Raw genomic sequence first — 18,751 nt, 5'->3', positions numbered from 1 at the left:
AAATTTTTAATCACTAGAACATAGCACAATAAATACGGTGATCTTAGATCATCGAGGATCCAATTATTTTGGGATAAATATCACCGATAATTTGAGATGATTTTGGTGATCTCATTGGGATCACCAAGTGCCACCTAAGTGGTAAAAGATGGTTCCATCTAGTGTTGGGGGGTTAAACGGAGTAGGGTTACACCGCCACGAAATCAATGTTCCTCCCACAAAATTGGTTCGTCCCAGCCCAAGTATGTCACATTGACCGTATGAGGGTGAGACCGTTTCTAGTGCCGGTTATACGCCACGCTCCAACATCTGGGGCCCAAAGGGAAAGCAGAAACATAAAACCTCGAAGCCTCTCCCTTCCACTGCGTTGGATAGCGCGCTTCGTGGGTGCGGGGATAGCAATGAGAGCCCTGGTATGTAGGATAAACAGGGAGCTGGCCGCGACGCCACGGCCTTCTTTAGCGCTGAGGTCTCTCGGCTCCCGCTTCTCCCACCACCACCACCACGATAGCCCAACGAAGAAGGAGAAGAAGAGGAGCTATATCCTGGGACTGGACCTCCCTGACATTTGGAGCCCTCCTCCCAGATCCACCTCTCCTTCCCCTCCGTCGTCTCAAACCCCAGGTAGTGTCACCTTTTCTCTGTCCCAAGCCTTGTGACGATTGGTTACGGAATAAACTCAAACATGTTTTGGTCATTCACCTGGGGAGAATGCGTGTTCAATTGTACTTAGACTTCATGTTCTAATGTCTAGTTAGTTATATGTGATTGTCCTTGGTGATAGATAATATCCGTGGCATGACTATCTTCTCGTTTTCAAGTAACCAACGAAAGAAACTTTCCTCTGGAAACCATTTGTGTCCTCACTCGATTGGTAAATTTGCATATAGTTATATATGAGCAAGCACAAAGGATGAGGGCCACATGACATACATTGGTAGATCAGTTTGAGATCATGATGCAGTTATGTATGACCTTTTGGAAGGGGCTTTCCTTGAAGCTAAAATTCCTAACATTGCTGTTTTATTCAGAAATCATCATTCCTCTTAACAGTTTCAAATTTTAAATCCCAAATTTACTTACATCGAAGTTCTAAAAGGATTCGAGCAGCTTAGTAGCAGGAAACTTCTATAGAAGGTGCTCCACCTGCTTCAGAATCTCATAGGAAATGTACTTCTCTTCCCTTCCTATTTCAGAACACTTATTGACAGTTATATTACTGGCGTGAACCTGGATAACTTTTGACATCCAGGTTCATGATAGTGTTTCGTTAAGTTTTATCTTAGAGAGCAAGGGCATCGGCATGTGAACGTGTTATGCTCTCCTATTGTTAGCTCATGGAGAAACAAACCATTATTCTGGCATTATTTTTAAGTCATGTACCTATCTGATTGAAGAATTCAACAAGCTGAAATTGAGGTTTGTATTTATTGCTGAAGGAGGCTGAGAAGCATTGTGGAGTATGGGTTCTCTTGACGTGACCTTATGTTTGTTGAGAATATAAGAATTGCACTGTCAAGAAAGAATATAAGGAAACGAGTTTTTCTTTAAAAAGAAGAACAACCTTTTTTCATCATGTTTCATGGTGTGTGTTAATGGTGTCCATATGGACATAACCCTAAAGAAAGGTTGATGTACTGGCATTGTTAAATTCTCACATTAAATAATCCAAATATAATGTGATTCCTAAATCCCTAACTGTATCATTTTTTTAATAGTTCTGGCAGTGATCTATGAGTTAAGTTTGGTAAATATTTTAAAACTTAAGCATTAACTTGAAGGCTCACCATCTTGGTACCAGACCCGTATCGGTGCCATACCAGCACTATGTCGGTACGGTACAATATAGAATTTTTTCGGCGTACTGAGTATCGGTACGTCTTCCATTACCGAAAACTGGTATCGAATCGGTACGGTATAATACATGGTGTGCCATCTGGTTCGGCTCGGTACGATATACTTGATTAACTTGTTTTCAAAATTAAAGTTTATTCGACCCAGCCTAACTCAAGGGCTTTTGAAGCTTAAAATAGGGCTGGAGACCAAAAACAAACTAAAATTTTTCTTCTGCTGTGTCAAACCTGGCCCTGTTGATAAAAACATGGCGATTCACTTTGTAAACTGACCTTTTTTTGACATTTTCACCCCTACAGTTAAATATCTTCACACTTTTATGATGTGGTTAATTTGAGAAGTAAAGAAAACAGAGAGGAGGAAAGGACGAAAGAAGGAGGAGAAGTCAAGAGATAGGGAGTTCTCGACAAAAGAGCCTTTCTTTATTGAATTCAACTAGCTATATTAATAGCCTTATATCCAACAGAAATCAAGCACGTTACAACTAATGCCAAAAGACTAGGAGTTACAGCTAAAGAATAGAACTGGTGCTGAAGAATAGGAACTGCTTCTGGAACTGGAGCATGACCTGGTCTTCTCCAGCATATTTGATGCAGATGATGATAGCCAAGCACCCCACGTTCCAAGTGCCTGCCGAGAGTCAAGGAAAATGGAGCACGTAACATTTTATTTGACGGGCATTGTGTATTCAACAGTTTCTTGGGAAGAAGATTGAGATCTTATGGAAAACTTTCTTGCCGATAGCAATTTTTGCTTGTAAAGATTTCTTGCACCACATCATGGCTTAACTAATTAGGCATTTAAATAATGTTTAGTTCAGAGTATTTTTCAAGGGCTTGTTTTCTTCTCTTATCTCTCTATTTGTCTGGGAGTGTTAGTCTATGAACCACTGGGAAAATGTTGAAGGAAAATTTCACTCTAAAGAACTTTCCATTCTTTCACCAAAAAAAAAAAAAGAACTTTCCATGCGCTATTTCAACATTGTCGTCTGTATTGCTTGCAGATTTTTCATTCTTTTTAGCATGTCCGCTAAATTTTAATAGAAATGCTAAGGGAATTGCAATCAAGGTTCGCCGTACCGGTACCGAACCCCGTACCGGTGCCACACTAATATAGGTGTACCGAGTGTCGGTACGGTACGGTATGCGGTACGTCAGGCGTACCGACATTGGTGTACCGATACCGGTACCCATCGGTACGGGTACGGTACGCTCGGTACCGATCGGTATCGATCGGTACAGCGAACCTTGATTGCAATACTACTATAGTTCTATTAGAATATCTCTTAATGCCTACTCTAGATCAGGTGAGGCCTGTAAAGGTCATCAATATAACCACTTCAACCAGAAATTCATTGAGAGGGATTTCTCAAATGGTGCAGCATACGTCAGATCATGTGGATGACTCACCTTTCCTTATCTCAGCTTCTTGGTCAGCCAACTTGTCCATACAATTTTTTTTGTAAATAGATATGGATTATAATCATAAAGATAAAATGAGAGCAAAGTTGTTATCTAACATCATTTATAATGTTTAAAAGATTATTTAAGTCGTAAATTGTTCCACATATGAAGAATGGGACATTCATCACATGTCGAATGGATAGTAAAATCTATTTCTGAATGGGCCATCTGTCCTGACAAATGATGAAATGCTTAATGTAAACTTTGATTTTCTGGAATCCATATCATAGAAGCAGCTGTTCAATTTTTTTTCCTTCTGTTCTATAGCAAAGAAAGGATATAAAATTTTGTAGTTTAACCTGACCAAAGTTTGTATAGTCTCAGGTCAGAGACATGCATGATATCTTGTGTATGGTTCAGTTGGCAAAAATAATACGTAACCAGTATGCATTTCATTAATCTGCAAAAGATGTTGGCTTTTTTCCCTGGATCTGATTTTGTTTTCAATACCAACCCCTTTTAGTTGAACACATATGCTAATAGGGCATCATATATGCTTTTCAAAAATTGGTATTCTTAGATGATCTGGGTCCTCAATTTGCTTCGTTGCTTTTCGTTTCCGAAGCCATGTATGTGTTGCTGAACTAGTGTGCATGTCTTCCAAAACCATGCTCGGTCATGTTAAACCAATTAATTCCCTGCCTAACAATTCCTCAAGTTTTTTTTTGTTCTCTTATGGATCCTTTTTTTCTTGTCTTTTGTAATGCTTATCTGAACTATACTTGTGCAGTGGATTTTGAGTTGATCCCAACAATTATCAATGGAAAACTTATTGCGGAGGAAATAAGATCTGGAATTGCTAAGGAAGTATGCCAAATGAAGGAAACAATCAGCAAAGTTCCTGGACTAGCCGTAGTTTTGGTGGGTCAGAGAAGGGACTCCCAAACTTATGTGCGTTATAAAATAAAGGCTTGCCAAGAAGTTGGTATCAGATCTCTGTCAGCAGAATTGCCTGATGATTGTCCAGAGGATGAAGTAGTGAATACTGTGTTGAGCTTTAATGAAGATCCATCTATTCATGGTATCCTAGTGCAACTACCTTTACCACAAGTAATTTCTTTAACTATACTGGAAGGTTTCAGGCTCCCATAGTTTGATCTTCTCTTATGTCACTGTTCTACATAAATCTTATGACCACTCAAGAAATTACCTTATTTTGGCATCTACGCTTAACTGAACTTTTGGATTCAATTCGTTGCAATAGTTCATTTGTTCAATTAGATGATATTTCTCCTGTTCTGAAAGCAGCATATGAATGAGGAGAAGATTTTGAATGCTGTAAGTCTAGAAAAAGATGTTGATGGCTTCCATCCACTTAATATGGGAAATCTTGCTTTGAGAGACAGAGAACCTCTTTTCATTCCTTGTGCTGCAAAGGCTTGTATCGAATTGTTGTTCCGATCTGGTGTTGACCTCATGGGGAAAAATGTGGCTGTGATTGGGCGAAGCAAGGTGGTTGGGTTGCCGCTTTCCTTGCTATTGCAGGTAAAAATGCAAAGCTTATAGTATCCATAATGCCAGTTCATACGTGTAATCTTGCTCAATTGGCAGAGGCACCATGCTACGATAAGCATTATTCATGCCTTCACCAAAAACCCAGAAGATATCACTCGTGAAGCCGATATTGTGATCTCAGCTGCAGGGGTGGCGAACCTGGTACGTGGAAGTTGGCTAAAGAAAGGTACAATTGTAATCGATGTTGGAACAAATCCTATTGAGGTAAAAAGTTTGTTCTCTGGCAGCTTTGTTGTAATTTTAGCAACTGATCTTATAACTGCCAAGCTTACCAGTTATAGATACTTGGAATAACATAAATTATAACTATAGTGCAATTTTTCTGGCCTTCATAATCGGCTGAGCAACATGTGGTTTCCTTCCTACACTCTTTACTATTCCATTATGGTACACCATGTTGAGACTGATACCTTTTCTTTCCACTCTGACAAATCCTTCATAATCTCACACTGCTTATGTGTTCATAGCCGCTCTTTGCTGTCCCAATGCTTGCTTCTTCTCATTGTTTCTTGGAAATAGTTTTTGGCTGTTGGTCCTGATCGCAAAATCCTGTTCCCTTTGAATTATTACTGACAACAAAAATCTGATTATCCAGACTGGAAGTTACATATATTAAAAACTCACTGAATAGTTATAAGTGCCGTAAAAGAGACTTTTTTTATTTAGCAAGTTAGTATCATTTCTGACATCTAGTTTGATAGTATTTCCTCTTGGATTATGAACATCAGGACCCTAGCAGCGAGCATGGTTACTACCTCTCAGGAGACGTTTGCTTTGAAGAAGCAGTGCAGGTGGTCTCAGCTATTACCCCAGTTCCTGGTGGAGTTGGACCTGTGACGATTGCCATGCTGCTTTCCAATACACTTGACTCAGCCAAACGAGCATACGGATTAAGCTAGTGGACTTTTGGGAGCATTCTCTAATTTTGTCGCGATTTGTCATTCCTGTTATAATCACTAACGCTTCCATTGTAAATTTTTGCTTTCCTTTTCCTTATTTTAATTTTTAGTTTGCACCAAGGAGGGGATTACCCTTCAGTCTTATTTCATTTTTAGTCCATAAAGCTGTGTCAATTACCAGGTCTGTACACCGTTCGAAGTATCATACATTGCTTTAGTGGTGGTAATTTTCAGAATGCCCGAGAATCCACCATCTAGAACGGTAGTGGGCCACTTGTTAATGAGGCCACAAATTAAAAAAGTCTCGATCGATGAGGCAGTGTAGCTCAAGATTCACAAGAGGATTCACCTGGAAGTTTTAGTCTCTTTTTTTCTGTATTTTTATCCTACTTTTCTGCAGCTATAATAGGTTATAAAGACTTAGCAGAGGTGCCTAATTTCAAATTCCTGTAACTCATAATCTTTGGTTGCCTTACTGTGTATTACCCAAGTGAATTGGTGTCCAATATGACCACAGTCTTGCTGGTCGATCGAGGCTTTTTAGAATCAGACCTTAATATCTGAAATGATAAAAGGAGATAAGAAACCCTGAATCGGATGTGTCTTATTATAAATTTGAATTCACAGTATTTTCTATGATGAAGTTTACAATATATGGTACAGGAATAATGTCTCTGCCTCAAGCTGAGACAAGCTTCCATCTAAGATAGTAAATTGGGAAAGACGATCAACTCCAATGCGTTTTCCTTTTCCTTTTTTTGTTTTTAGTAGCTCGCAAAACTAAGAAAAACTTATATATACAAAACCTGTAAACCTCTTTGTTACTTAAAATCCAATAATGAGATATATTACCAAGCTATTGCGGGTCCGGAAAGCATCTGATTCAGAGGAGATGGCTCGGAGGTCAGAACAATGCAAAAATATGGTGGGCCTCTCAAAGGGTGGCCTCTCAAATTGAGAGCAAAACCACCTTATCCAAACAATTCCAGAGAGCACCTCACAATTCAAAAAATATCTATCTACACCTTTTGTCAGAATATACTACGGATCGGCTACACACATCTTAAAAATTTTGCACTCCATTTTCAGAAGCCGCTGCATTCCTTCTGGCAAAGAAACCAATGTCAGCTCTGCTGCTCTCCCCTACGAGCCATATCCCCTTGAAGCCAGAGGCAGAATGCATCCCTTCGCTGGATAAATGTCTAGACAAGGAAGAACTAAAGCAAGTTCATGCCCGAATGATCAAAACTGGCCTCATTCTAGATGCCATTCCAGCTAGCAGACTATTGGTTGGCCTGTGTGGTGCCTCCGATGCCGGCAGCCTGACCTATGCTCTGATGGTTTTCGAAAGAATTCAGAATCCTAACACATTCATGTGGAACACCATGATCAGATCCCTGTCCAACGGTAGCAATCCAGAAGAAGCTATTCTCCTTTACTCCCAGATGCTACATGATGCAGTTCCACACAATTCCTACACCTTTCCCTTCTTGCTCAAGGCCTGTGCTAATCTGCCATCGGCCGCAGCCGAGACCCAACAGATCCACTGTCATATAATTAAGACCGGCTTTGCTTTGGAGGCTTGCACCACCAATTCTCTCCTCCACGTCTATGCTAAATCTGGCAGCATTCTCTCGGCCAGCCAACTGTTTGATTCGATCCCATGCAGAGACACGGTCTCCTGGAACTCGATGATCAATGGATATGCAAGAAGTGGCAAAATTGAGATGGCGCGCGAATTATTTGATCAGATGGAGAATAAGAACATCATCTCGTGGACGACGATGATCGCCGGATATGTCGAGAACTGCCTCTGTAAGGAAGCCTTGGAACTTTTTCGAGAAATGCAGGCGATGGATATAGAACCTGATACAGTTGCCCTCGCCAGTGTGCTCACAGCATGCGCTCATCTTGGAGCTCTGGATCAAGGGAGATGGATCCACGCCTACGTAAAGAAGAAACAAATTGGATTGGACCCGGTGCTGCGGTGTGTTCTCATGGACATGTTTGCCAAGTGCGGCGAACTGGATGAAGCTCTAGCCGTCTTCAGGAATACCAAGGAGAGAAACGTTTGCATGTGGACGGCGATGATCGCCGGTTTTGCGGCGCACGGGCAAGGAAGAGAAGCCCTCGATCTGTTCGCCGACATGGAGAGAACAGGAATTAAGCCGAATGGTATCACTTTCACTGGAGTCCTGACAGCATGCAGTTATGCAGGAATGGTTGAGGAAGGGAAATCGATTTTTGAGAGAATAGCAAAAGACTGCAATATGAGCCCATCGGTCGAGCACTATGGCTGTATGGTTGATCTTTTAGGCCGAGCTGGGCTGCTGAAGGAAGCAGAAGAGATGATTAAAACGATGCCTGTAAAGCCAAATGCCGCAGTCTGGGGAGCACTGCTCGATGCCTGTCGAGTGCACAGAAACTTTGAGCTGGGAAGGCGCGTAGGAAAGATCCTGATGGATTTAGAACCGAAGCAAAGCGGGCGATATGTCCAGTTGGCCGGCATTCTTGCAGCAGAGGGATGCTGGGATGAAGCAGCGGCGGTGAGGAATCTGATGAAGGAAAGGGGAGCTGCAAAGCTTCCAGGATGCAGTTCTATCAGCCTGAGTGGATGTGTCCATGAATTCGTTGCGGGAGACAGGTCACACCGACAGACGGAAGAGATTTATCTCGAGTGGGACAATATTTTGAGGAGATTGAAGAAAGGAGGATATGTTCCATTGACTGAAAACTTGCTGTTGGATTTGGGGGAGGAGGAGGAGAAAGAAACAGCAATACATTGCCACAGTGAGAAGCTGGCAATTGCATTTGGTTTCATTACAACTAAACCAGGAGCAACAATTCGAATCGTCAAGAATCTCAGGGTGTGCTCCGACTGCCACGTCGTAAGCAAGCTCATCAGCAAGGTTTACAGTCGTAAAATAATCATGCGCGATAGGACTCGTTTCCATGTTTTTATGAATGGGCAATGTTCTTGCGGAGACTATTGGTGAAGATTAGCGAAAAGTAGCGCTTGGTTGCATGGAACAAAGTTGAAAATTGTGGCTTTCATATGTATCTCGTTGAAAAGGGGTAGGGCCTAAACATTCTTGTTATGGGCAGTTTGGTTGGGCCCGGGGCCTTTGAGTAGACACCAATGGGAGGCTAGTTTGTTTGACTATATTTACATTATTGGGCTAAAACTTTTATATAATTCATAGATTGGATGTCTATTGCATCAACCAAACTCTTTAGGGAAAAAAAAAATCTCTATAGATATTTTTTTGCTTTTAGCCCAAAATCTAGACCGGGTGTGGATAAGCTATACAAGCTAGATAAGCCAAAAAGTCCAATTCCTATATAATTTTCAGTCTAATCTTATAAGAATATCCAAATAAGCCTCGAGTCCCTCAACTAGAACACAAACATATCACAAAAAAAGCACGTGCATCCACAACATCTAGATGGCATGTTTTTTTCCCTAGGTGGCTGCCTATTGTTATATGAGTATGTTTTTGATGTGTATCTGCATGTACCAATGAATGGATGTAAATGTGTGACATTGTATAGATAACACAACTTGATATTTCTATAGGGTCCAATCAAATGTCACTATATAACCAATGCGAAAGGTCTTCCGCTCAAAATCCTAGATCTATATTGGTTATCTTCAGCCTCGAGTAAGTAGGATGACTAGAAAGCTATCCCTACCATGTAAACTAAAACAAGTACCTGTATTATGTTATTTCATTGGTGAGTACAAAAAATGTTCAACTCATATGATTTATATTTGTTCAAAATTAAACAGATGCTGGATATTTACATTAATTTTTTTTACGTACGTAAATCAATTTAAGGAGAAAAAGGGGGAAAATAAGAATTACTTCATCTGGACAGCTCGAAGGAAATAGCAGCCTTCTTGTTGATTTTGTTTCAATTCTTTAGAAGTCTTATTATTATTTTTTCACTTCATTGCTTTGCAAGTTCGAAAAACTGAAGCCTGGCTTCAACCAATTGCAATTTGCTGCTCTGCAACCCATGATTGCTCAGGTTCTAGTTGGACTTTTCCTATCTGACACGAGGAACAACCAAGGTTAGATTGCAAAACAATTCCATAGGGCAGTTTGCATACATATGAACATATGATGTCAGCACCTTTGCATTTTCAACACATACAAAATCTCTGTAGCAGGATTCCATCTTCAAGTGTGGATTCCACAGAACAGCATCTGACCAGCTGCACAGGCAGTAAGCATTACGAAACAATTACTAGCAAGCTTAGACATAGTCTAAAAGGATGACAAACTAAATGAAATAAATATGAGGGAGAAAGCTAAGTGCATACTTTGTGTTTCGGATAGTAATCACGTCACCCAACCCATTGTCAAGTTGAAGCTCCTTAGGTGCATCAAGGTAGATGCAATCAACAAATCCAGGAAAAGTGATCACCTCCCTAAATTGCAACAATAATGGTTAGAACTGAAAAGCCATCAGGTACCCTCCCTGCTTTTACTCTTCCTTTATACATGTGTTCAGACAACAATAACATGCACATAATACATAGAACAAGCCCATGGATACCACATACACGAATGTGGACATATACAGATATATACAAGTAAACAAGCATCCATATAAATTTGCCTGCAATTTTCTTTTTTAGTTTGACCACTAAGGAAGCCTGGAAGCAAGCAGTTCTAGAAAAAAGAGCAGGCTTATCTGACGAGTCATGCTAACTTTGTTATATTTGATTTCTTGATTTTAGCTAGTATTAGGGACATAAATTGGGAAGGAACTGGTACATACCTCTCCTCCTTACCCTCCAAAGGGTTAGAAGGGTCTGGATCTTTGTTCAGCATCTTGCAGCCTTTTAGACCTTTCACTGAAGCTCCTGTTACAGAAGCCTGCACAACGAGTAGAAGTGCTTACTATGAATTGACTGAACTATTAGAACTTTTGAGTTAATAACTAACAAATGCACAATCTAACATGAATTTAAGGTATTTTGTTCTTACACAGAAGTAAGTATGCAATGCAGTGCTGAAAGAGAAGGGCTTCTTGTCTGTATTGGTAATAGTTAAGACTGTTGAGATGCTCTTGGAGTGTAGTGAGACCTACATATCAATTTCTGGATATTGTGAATAATAAGAGATCACTGATAGCATGAGAAAGTAATATGATGAAGCAAAGGTGAACTCCAAATATAACCTGCAAAGTGAAAGAATCACATAGGATACATTTCTACCTATTTAGAAGTTGACGTAGCAAATAAAAACTATTTTGACACTGAGAAATCGGATAATGTAAGCCATCATGGAATAAAGATCAAAGAAACCAACATTCCAAAGTAAGTAACAAATCACAAAATGATCCAACGATGGATCTTAATACAATCATATTACCATTCTTAAAATTTCCTTGAATTCATTACAGAAATAAAGATTCTATGCAGCCAAGGAAAATTATCATGTAACCATGGCAAACCTAATTAGTATATTCGCTTTAGAACTCATTTTGCAGTTCCATTATTGACATGGACTACAACTGTATTTCGAAGGGGTTAGCCTACTATTTCAATGATCATCCTGTTAACAGACCCCATACACGTGGAAGGATAGAAAGATTCCAAGAAGTTATAATCCATTTTAACCAAAAAAATTAAATAAATAGCTAACTTGGAGGGGATTTGAACCCACAACCTCAAGAAACCTTATCTCTTATATTATGCTTACTTTCCATTTGACCCAGAAAGCTTAAGCTATTAAGGAGATGGGAAATAATTTTTGCAAGACTTAACACATTGCTCTAGATAACTAATTTCAAGCTACCAACAGCCATTAAAAGCCAAAAGTGCTTCATCTTATATTTTCAAACTTCTAGTTGTCTGAAGTGGAAAAAACATTGGTTGACACTTGAAAAATTGTGTTATGGTGATCAGTGTGAAGCCTCGAATAATGAACAAGCATCATTCCTTCTACAAACTAAAAGCCGCTAGGAAAAGGATTAGTGAAATACCTCAGAAATTAAAGAGAATACAGTAGCTACTCCATATGGACAACAATAAGACATACTCCTAACCAAGGTTTACAATTTCGGTACTGGACCATGATCTGGTACCATGCTGATACAGTGATGATACACCTAGTATAAGGGTCGGTTCGGCATCCCGAGACTCTATACCTCTCTCCTGTATGAGTTTCGGTTCAGTACTAGTACCATATGATATGCTCGGTGTAGATTGATACTCATCGGTACGGCAAACCTTGCTCCTAACCAGTAATTCACCTCAGATTCCAAGAATCTACCACTGTCAACAACTCACCCTATCTACATCATAATACCAAAAAATTTTCCTAAACTTCCATTGTTGCAATATTGTTAATATATGGCCTATAAATCATCAATTATTGCCGATTTATAATGTTTAAAATAATGATACTTAGTTATAGAATTGACATATTATAGAAAGCTAGAAATCCTCTATTGCCTATGGAGGATCGCACCTGAGGACAAGTGATGCAGATTTTCCCTCTCTTTTATCTCATCTTTAAAAATCTTTGGAGTTAAATGTTTAGTTAAACCAACCTTTTTAAAAATTTTCTTATAACTTCCATGCAGGGTTAAGGTCCCATCCTACACTTTCAATCCTTTCTAACAAATCTAAGTCCTTCCTGGCCACCTCTAGTCATCGCACATCTATAATATCTGAATTAATTTGCCATGATCTTAACCTCCATTAATGCTAAGCCAAGCTTTGTATCATATTTATACTTACTATTTTCACCACCATTTTTTTTTTATTTTGATGTTCTTGCATTCCAAAATACATCTCGTGTCCTTGTGTTCCATCATGGACCATGTTTTCCATCATATGATGTTTACCTTTAAAATCTCAACAACTAAGCTAGCTGACAAATTGTTCTAGTTGCTTTATGGATATTCAGTTTGGTCTTAGTGTCCACCTTTCTGCATCCGTACTGGATACTGGATTTCCATTAACCCAATAATGGTTCCTTATTTCCCTGGCAGAGTTCACACCAAACACCTTTTGAAAATACAGTCCCCTCTTTTCCTTTTATTCCTGCACATGCATATATTGCATAAATGAATGGGTATAAGAAATATGCAAATATGATACTAAATACTAACTTTGTCACATATAACACACACAAGCAAGGAGGCAACTTTTGACAAAACTACTTGTTTTGAACTAGTTTGCATAGAAGATGCATGCATCTGTCCATTTATATGCCGTCTCTTAGATCTTGGTGCTATCACCTCTCAGTCTTTGGTTTGGTAGTCATGACATGCCTATGTGATTCTGGCCCCATCCCCTATGTGATAATATGTTCGTATGATTATTGACAAACAAAATATAATATGAATATTGTATTTTTTTTACAAAAAAGAAGAGTTGTACTATAAATCATAAATATCCGTAGTAGAGAGAACTATGTAATAAAGGATACATAGATTTCTGTATTTAAGAGTGATACGATGTAAAAGAGCAGTGAATGGGCAAATATTGAGACATAAGATTAATATAACCTTGTATAAAGCCTGAAAGCTGAAATCCCACATTGAGCGACTGTAGAGATTATCCTTGAGCTCCAAAGTTACAACAGGATCCCCTTCAACATTGTCTGAGTCAGAAATAGACCAACTCATGTTCCTTGCAAATCCATGCTGTCAAACAAGATTATAAACTTCTAATCAATGGACGAGGAAAAGAAACTGATCTAAAGTTGATCTGTTTAGAGCTCTAAAGATATGTTTCTAGCATCACCATTCAAAATATCATAGAAGTCAAAATGTCAGGAGAGAACCAGCATTGGATAACCTGAACTCAAGACCCTTGTTTATTGAGCTTCCAATTATCGCTAGAATCCACCATAGAGGGGCAAATTAGTTTTGGCTTGCCAAAAGAAAAAACATCTAATGATGTGAGGACAACCCAGATTGCCGTATGATCAGTAAGAAGTCAACAACCAGATTGTAGCCAAACTGTAAACATGTGGCTTAGTATTGGATGATGATGATGGGAGAATCTGATGTTAAAAAGGGCTTTCATAATTATCCTTGGTTTGGTGCTGAAAAATAATCTACCTTTGAGGTTTAATTACTTTCTTTCTTTTTAACAGGGGCTAATTTATCTAAGTTTACCTTCCAGTTAAAGAGAAACCGACTTCACAAGCAAACTGGTAAAACCCTGAACATTTTTACTCATGAAGGTGATAGACCAAAATGTACAAAGAAAAAAAGTGGTGGTGTTATCAAGACAAATGATAAAAAATGGAATACATTATATGCTCTAATAAGAGTTGCCACTACAAGCATATGATTGCTTGTGCGTCAACACACACATACTCATGCACTTGATGCCCCTCTTTTCTCTAACTCATGGTGAATAGAGTTGTAGAGTAGATGGGAGAAACAGCAAGCACAAACTTCATGATACAGTCAAGCAAGAGTTTTCATATTTTCACAAAAGGACAGGGAATGAAGAAGAAGAAAAGGCTGAAAAAAAGAACATATAGTACTCTGCTTATTTTTCTCGGCATTGGAAGGGCATGAAAGACTTCGAGATCCCCTTTGAGTCCTAGGTAGGTCTAAGACAGATCCTTGAAGCATATAGTCGTATCCTTTAATAGAAATAATTGCCATTAAAGATTAGTAAGATCTATTCAAATTGTCAGGAAACCTGTTATAGTCATGTTTTTGTTGTTCTATGGCTAAGAGTCCATATAGGCGCTGTTGGCTAGGTCAGGGTACAGTTCTTCTCATTATGCACATCCCAAATGCAGACACAGAGGTTAATAGGTATAGATCGTTACCCGCAGCTTAGTTTGTACATATTAGGTCTATTAACATTTGGTCCAATAGTTCAACCGGACGTACTTTAGGGATGAAAGGCAAAGCCAAGGCCTGGTTGTGTGGTTGACATTGTAGGCACATTAAATAGGAAATTTTTGCAGACAAGTCACAAATCACCTAGGGAGACTCTATCAGTGTGAAAGGCAATCAACATAATGAGTTGTTTTGACAAATGAAAGCAACTAGCATAGATAGCTTAAGCAATGAATATAGACAACAGATCATCTAGTTCTTTAACGATACACTAAACATAACTAAACATTCATTTCATAATACATGCCAAGTTTGTTAAAGGCAAATTACCTATATGTGCCAAAAACAAAGGCAAACTACCTACAAAGTCTAAATATCTCATATATTTCTTGGGCTTCTATAAAGTTAATTAATGCTTATATGCATGCTACATGTCATCACAAAAGCAATACAGCAATATGATGTAATACAAAAGGGGCCAGCCAGTTACTAAGGATATTTTTCTCAATTTCCCCAAGAAAGTGGTAAAGTAAAAGAACAATTTCTGCAGCATCCTCTCCTTCCCCCCCGCCACCCCCCCCCTTCTAATGAATTTTCACCATGTTGTATCATCTTTTTGCCATTGTTTGGGATCTCATGCTCTGGTAAAGCTAAACATTTTCCATCCGACTTAGACTTTCTTAACCATGAAAAGCAAATTTCAATCAGAAAAATGAATTTGAAAAGAAGGCTTTCATTCTGAACATTATAAAAATATCAGAAATTGTAATATGACCGAATCACGTAAAAATCTGGCCGACATTTTAGAACCCAACCCCGAGTAATTACAAGGTATGCTAAAAATCATAAAACTCTAGAATCTGACCCCAGATAACATTTTTGAATTCCTGATGTAACCATTCTTTTCAAAACTTTCCAATGCTTCTATACATGCCAATTATGTATTTTCAACATGTCACTAACATTATTGAAATAAAAAAATAACAGAAATCCTTTTAATACATGCACCTCAAAGTCAGTTAATGAAAAACTAAAATCAAGTTTAGAAATCTGAACCATACCTGCTGCATAGGACCAGGTCCAAATTGCGGAAAACAATGTGGGATTCCTCCACTGGTCCCAAACAAAAATCAATAAATCATTAGTTCATGCCTTATTCAAGTAGGTACAAACAAAATAAAATTGAATAGATTTGTCAAGAAATTGTGACAGCATATGGCTTGCTAGACCATGAGAATATTTAGGTTGGAGGTTGTAAGAAAAGAAGAGGAAGATCTAAATTAACATGGATGGAGATTGTGAAGAAGGATATGGAGAAATTTGAAAAAATATCATAGGTGGCCGTAGATAGGAATACATTGAGAATGAAGATCCATAAAGCTGACCCAAATGGTCGAGAAATGGCCAGATGATTGTGATTCTGATTTCAATGAAAGAAAAAAATTTGAAAAATAGTTGAAAGTTGAAACCCATTTTGCATCTTTTAAATGTTTGCAACAATGTGTGTGAACTGCCTACCTTACGAATGAAAGGCTAAAAAGTGAAACTTAAGTGCACTTCTTATGAAGCAAAAACATAAGGTAGGGTGTAAAAGCGTAGTCAAATAAAAAAGAAACAAGAATGCTGAAGCTACAATAAAAGAACATGCTGAAGTTACAACAAAAGAATAAGTCATATATAACCTGATAGGTTTCTTCCCATCAAATACTGCATCTGGACGAACAAAGAGGAGGTCCTTTCCATTTGAAACCTTCCAAGATGTGACACAGGCTCCAAAGAGATAAATCTCTGCCTCACTGCATATAAAAAACAGCCTATCAACAGTAGTGTATAGGAGAGGGGGACAATCACTAGTGTTCAAAAGTATTACAAATTTTTTGATTGTTTCGCTTTCATATAACTAAATCCATCTCCTCCAGTTACTAGTTAATCTCACAGGCCATAATCATCATCAGTGTGGTTTTTCTGAAACCACGACACTCCTCCATCTCCATGAAAAAGGGGGAAAAGCCTTGAGACGCTTCCACTTGTAAACAGGTGTGTTTGCATCACAATGGCCATATATGGCACTCAATTTGTTTGACCACCATCTCAATAAATCGTCCATCACTTAATTTCTAATGGTGAACCTTGTAGGACTCCTCAAACACACTCAATACACCTATAACTTTACCAAATTACATCAAAACAAAATTCTCCTTTTTATTTTACACTACTTTTATCCAACCATCCATAATACATTAGTGCTAACTATTTTTTTTTTTCGGTTAGAATAAAGGGATTCCAAAGTCAAACCAGGATATTAAGATAACACAACACTCAAAAACAGCATCTAAACTGATCATACAGCACCACATATCTTCACATTAACAATTCTGCAGGATCCTGTATCCCCTTTTTTCTACAAAAAGAGGCAGATCGGTAAACAATGTAAAACCAAGAAATAAAGACATCATGAACAATATCAACAACAGAAAATGGAGGACAAAGAACTCGATTGACCTGCCATGATGGGAGCTCAAAGAGACCTTGGGAAGCCCGCCGTTTCCTTCTGAAATCCGGACACCTGGAGAATAAGTTCTCTGATCCAAGCTCGCCATGGCGGTTCTAAAAGGTCTGGACCAAAAGAATCAAAGAAGGAGATTCAGGTCCCCTAAAAATTTCAACAGAACTCCAGGATCAGGAGAAACAAAACAAAAGGTTTCGAAATCGATTTGGCTTGATCACCTACGATGGCGCCGCGAATTGGAATTGGACGGAGTTAGGGTTATAAAGGAAGAGGAGGGCATGGAAATGCTTGTCGCCATTTCTCGCCTGGTTTGACGAACGTCTCAGGTGCCGAGGGATCAAGACTTCGTTTGTATCGCTATTCCGGTTAAATTTATTCGCGTGAACGTTTCCAATTAATCTTGGTCCGACTGCCGGCCGCACACGACAGTGTCATGTCAGGAGGTTTATCCTGGGATATGCTCTCCTGGATGTGTACGACTGAGGCGAGAGCGGACAAAGAAAACCCATCGTCATCTAGCAAAACAAAAAAAAAAAAAAGAAAACCCATCGTCACCGCTATCCAGGATCATCGTAGACGGACGGATAAGCAGGGGTTGTCGGAATATGTTTGGATATTGATTAAACAATGGAAAAATAAAATTATCGGCTGAAGTGGGTCAGATAAATTTAATCATCAAAAGCTCTTCCTCTCCTTCACCTTACTATTTCACCTTTTTCACAACTTTATTCCGCTTATTATGGAAATACCAATCAAATAACGAGTAAAAGTTTTTGCTGGTCAGTTGATTAGGGGTGAATATTAATGATTAAAGTTATTCTACTGATAGAATGATGAAAGTTATTCAGGATGGTTAGCCTTGACTCCTCATTTGAATAGTTTTGAGTCCAACCAAATAATATTTTTTAGCTATTTCTAAGGATTATAGAAATAATGAAACTCCAACCAAATACAAATTTTAAGTTCTCAGACTACGAGTAATTGATTCTAATTCTCTTCTCACTTGCACTACAATTATCAAGTTCAGGTAATGCAATACCCAAGATTTAAATCAAGAGCATCTAATTGCTGGGCAGATGGGATGAACCCTTGTGCACTCTTGGGTAACTTGATATTTGATAATAGGCATCAAGGAATTCCAGTTTATACACGTGCGTCAATTCATGGATGCAAGTAGAAGAAAAAAAACCAATGCATGAGATCCCTACTAACAGGATTTGGGTCCACAGTTTTGGCACTGTCACGCCCCGCCTGTGCGGGGCACGTGAGGCACCCAGTGCCCAAGTGGGGGCCACATGAGGAGGGAACACGGGGATCCCTTGCCAGATATTGTTTGGTTCCGGGACTTCACGCAAGCGTTCTTCACCCCTCTCCGGTTTTATTTTCCTCCCAAAACACGGATTTGGAGTCACCCGCCTCATATGCCGAAGCTCTGGAACGAATCTTTCTGATGTGGGACTATTGGGCCTTACACCCTTTCCACCATCAGACAAGAGCCGTCCTTGGCTCTGATACCAAATGTCACGCCTCCACCTGCGCGGAGCACGTGAGGCACTCAGTGCCCACGTGGGGGCCATATGAGGAGGGAACACGGAGCTTCCTTGCCAATTATTGTCCGATTCCGGGACTTCACGCAAGCGTCCTTCACCCCTTTCCGGTTTTATTTTCCTCCCAAAATTCGT

The 18,751-nt window shown here is 39.1% G+C and overlaps 3 protein-coding genes across 6 annotated transcripts; 2 read left to right on the top strand and 1 right to left on the bottom strand.

Moving 5' to 3' along the window:
• The first annotated feature begins 181 nt into the window (after window positions 1-181).
• Window positions 182-6,221, top strand: LOC103699458 (bifunctional protein FolD 1, mitochondrial). Its single transcript, XM_039125598.3, has 5 exons — window positions 182-624; window positions 4,048-4,367; window positions 4,566-4,802; window positions 4,869-5,036; window positions 5,561-6,221. The coding sequence occupies exons 1-5, from the start codon at window positions 207-209 to the stop codon at window positions 5,729-5,731; spliced, it is 1,314 nt and encodes a 437-aa protein (XP_038981526.3). The 5' UTR covers window positions 182-206; the 3' UTR covers window positions 5,732-6,221.
• Window positions 6,222-6,554: 333 nt separating this feature from the next.
• On the top strand, window positions 6,555-8,955 carry LOC103712727 (Tetratricopeptide repeat (TPR)-like superfamily protein). The gene has a single exon (XM_026806791.4). The coding sequence runs from the start codon at window positions 6,853-6,855 to the stop codon at window positions 8,725-8,727; it is 1,875 nt and encodes a 624-aa protein (XP_026662592.4). The 5' UTR covers window positions 6,555-6,852; the 3' UTR covers window positions 8,728-8,955.
• A 473-nt stretch (window positions 8,956-9,428) lies between these two features.
• On the bottom strand, window positions 9,429-17,628 carry LOC103712718 (Galactose mutarotase-like superfamily protein). Of its 4 annotated transcripts, none has more exons than XM_008799323.4 (10): window positions 17,288-17,628; window positions 17,063-17,176; window positions 16,243-16,356; window positions 15,622-15,673; window positions 13,262-13,399; window positions 10,729-10,827; window positions 10,520-10,617; window positions 10,059-10,166; window positions 9,869-9,950; window positions 9,429-9,785 (listed from the first exon to the last, which is right to left on the bottom strand). In XM_008799323.4, exons 1-10 carry the CDS (start codon window positions 17,365-17,367, stop codon window positions 9,720-9,722), a joined length of 951 nt encoding a protein of 316 aa, XP_008797545.3. In that variant the 5' UTR covers window positions 17,368-17,628; the 3' UTR covers window positions 9,429-9,719. The 4 variants fall into 4 exon arrangements, with proteins under 4 accessions (XP_008797545.3, XP_038981527.3, XP_088561169.2 ...); XM_039125599.3 differs by having other exon boundaries at window positions 17,063-17,167; window positions 17,288-17,517; XM_088705043.2 differs by having other exon boundaries at window positions 17,063-17,213; window positions 17,292-17,427.
• Window positions 17,629-18,751: the final 1,123 nt, after the last annotated feature.

The sequence above is a fragment of the Phoenix dactylifera genome, chromosome 1, assembly GCF_051530095.1.
Source record: "Phoenix dactylifera cultivar Ajwa chromosome 1, Ajwa_hap1_PhDact_Kaust_v1.1, whole genome shotgun sequence".
Classification (NCBI taxonomy): Eukaryota; Viridiplantae; Streptophyta; class Magnoliopsida; order Arecales; family Arecaceae; genus Phoenix; species Phoenix dactylifera.
Note: the sequence above shows the minus strand (reverse complement) of the source record. Positions and strands in the feature narration are given on the sequence as shown.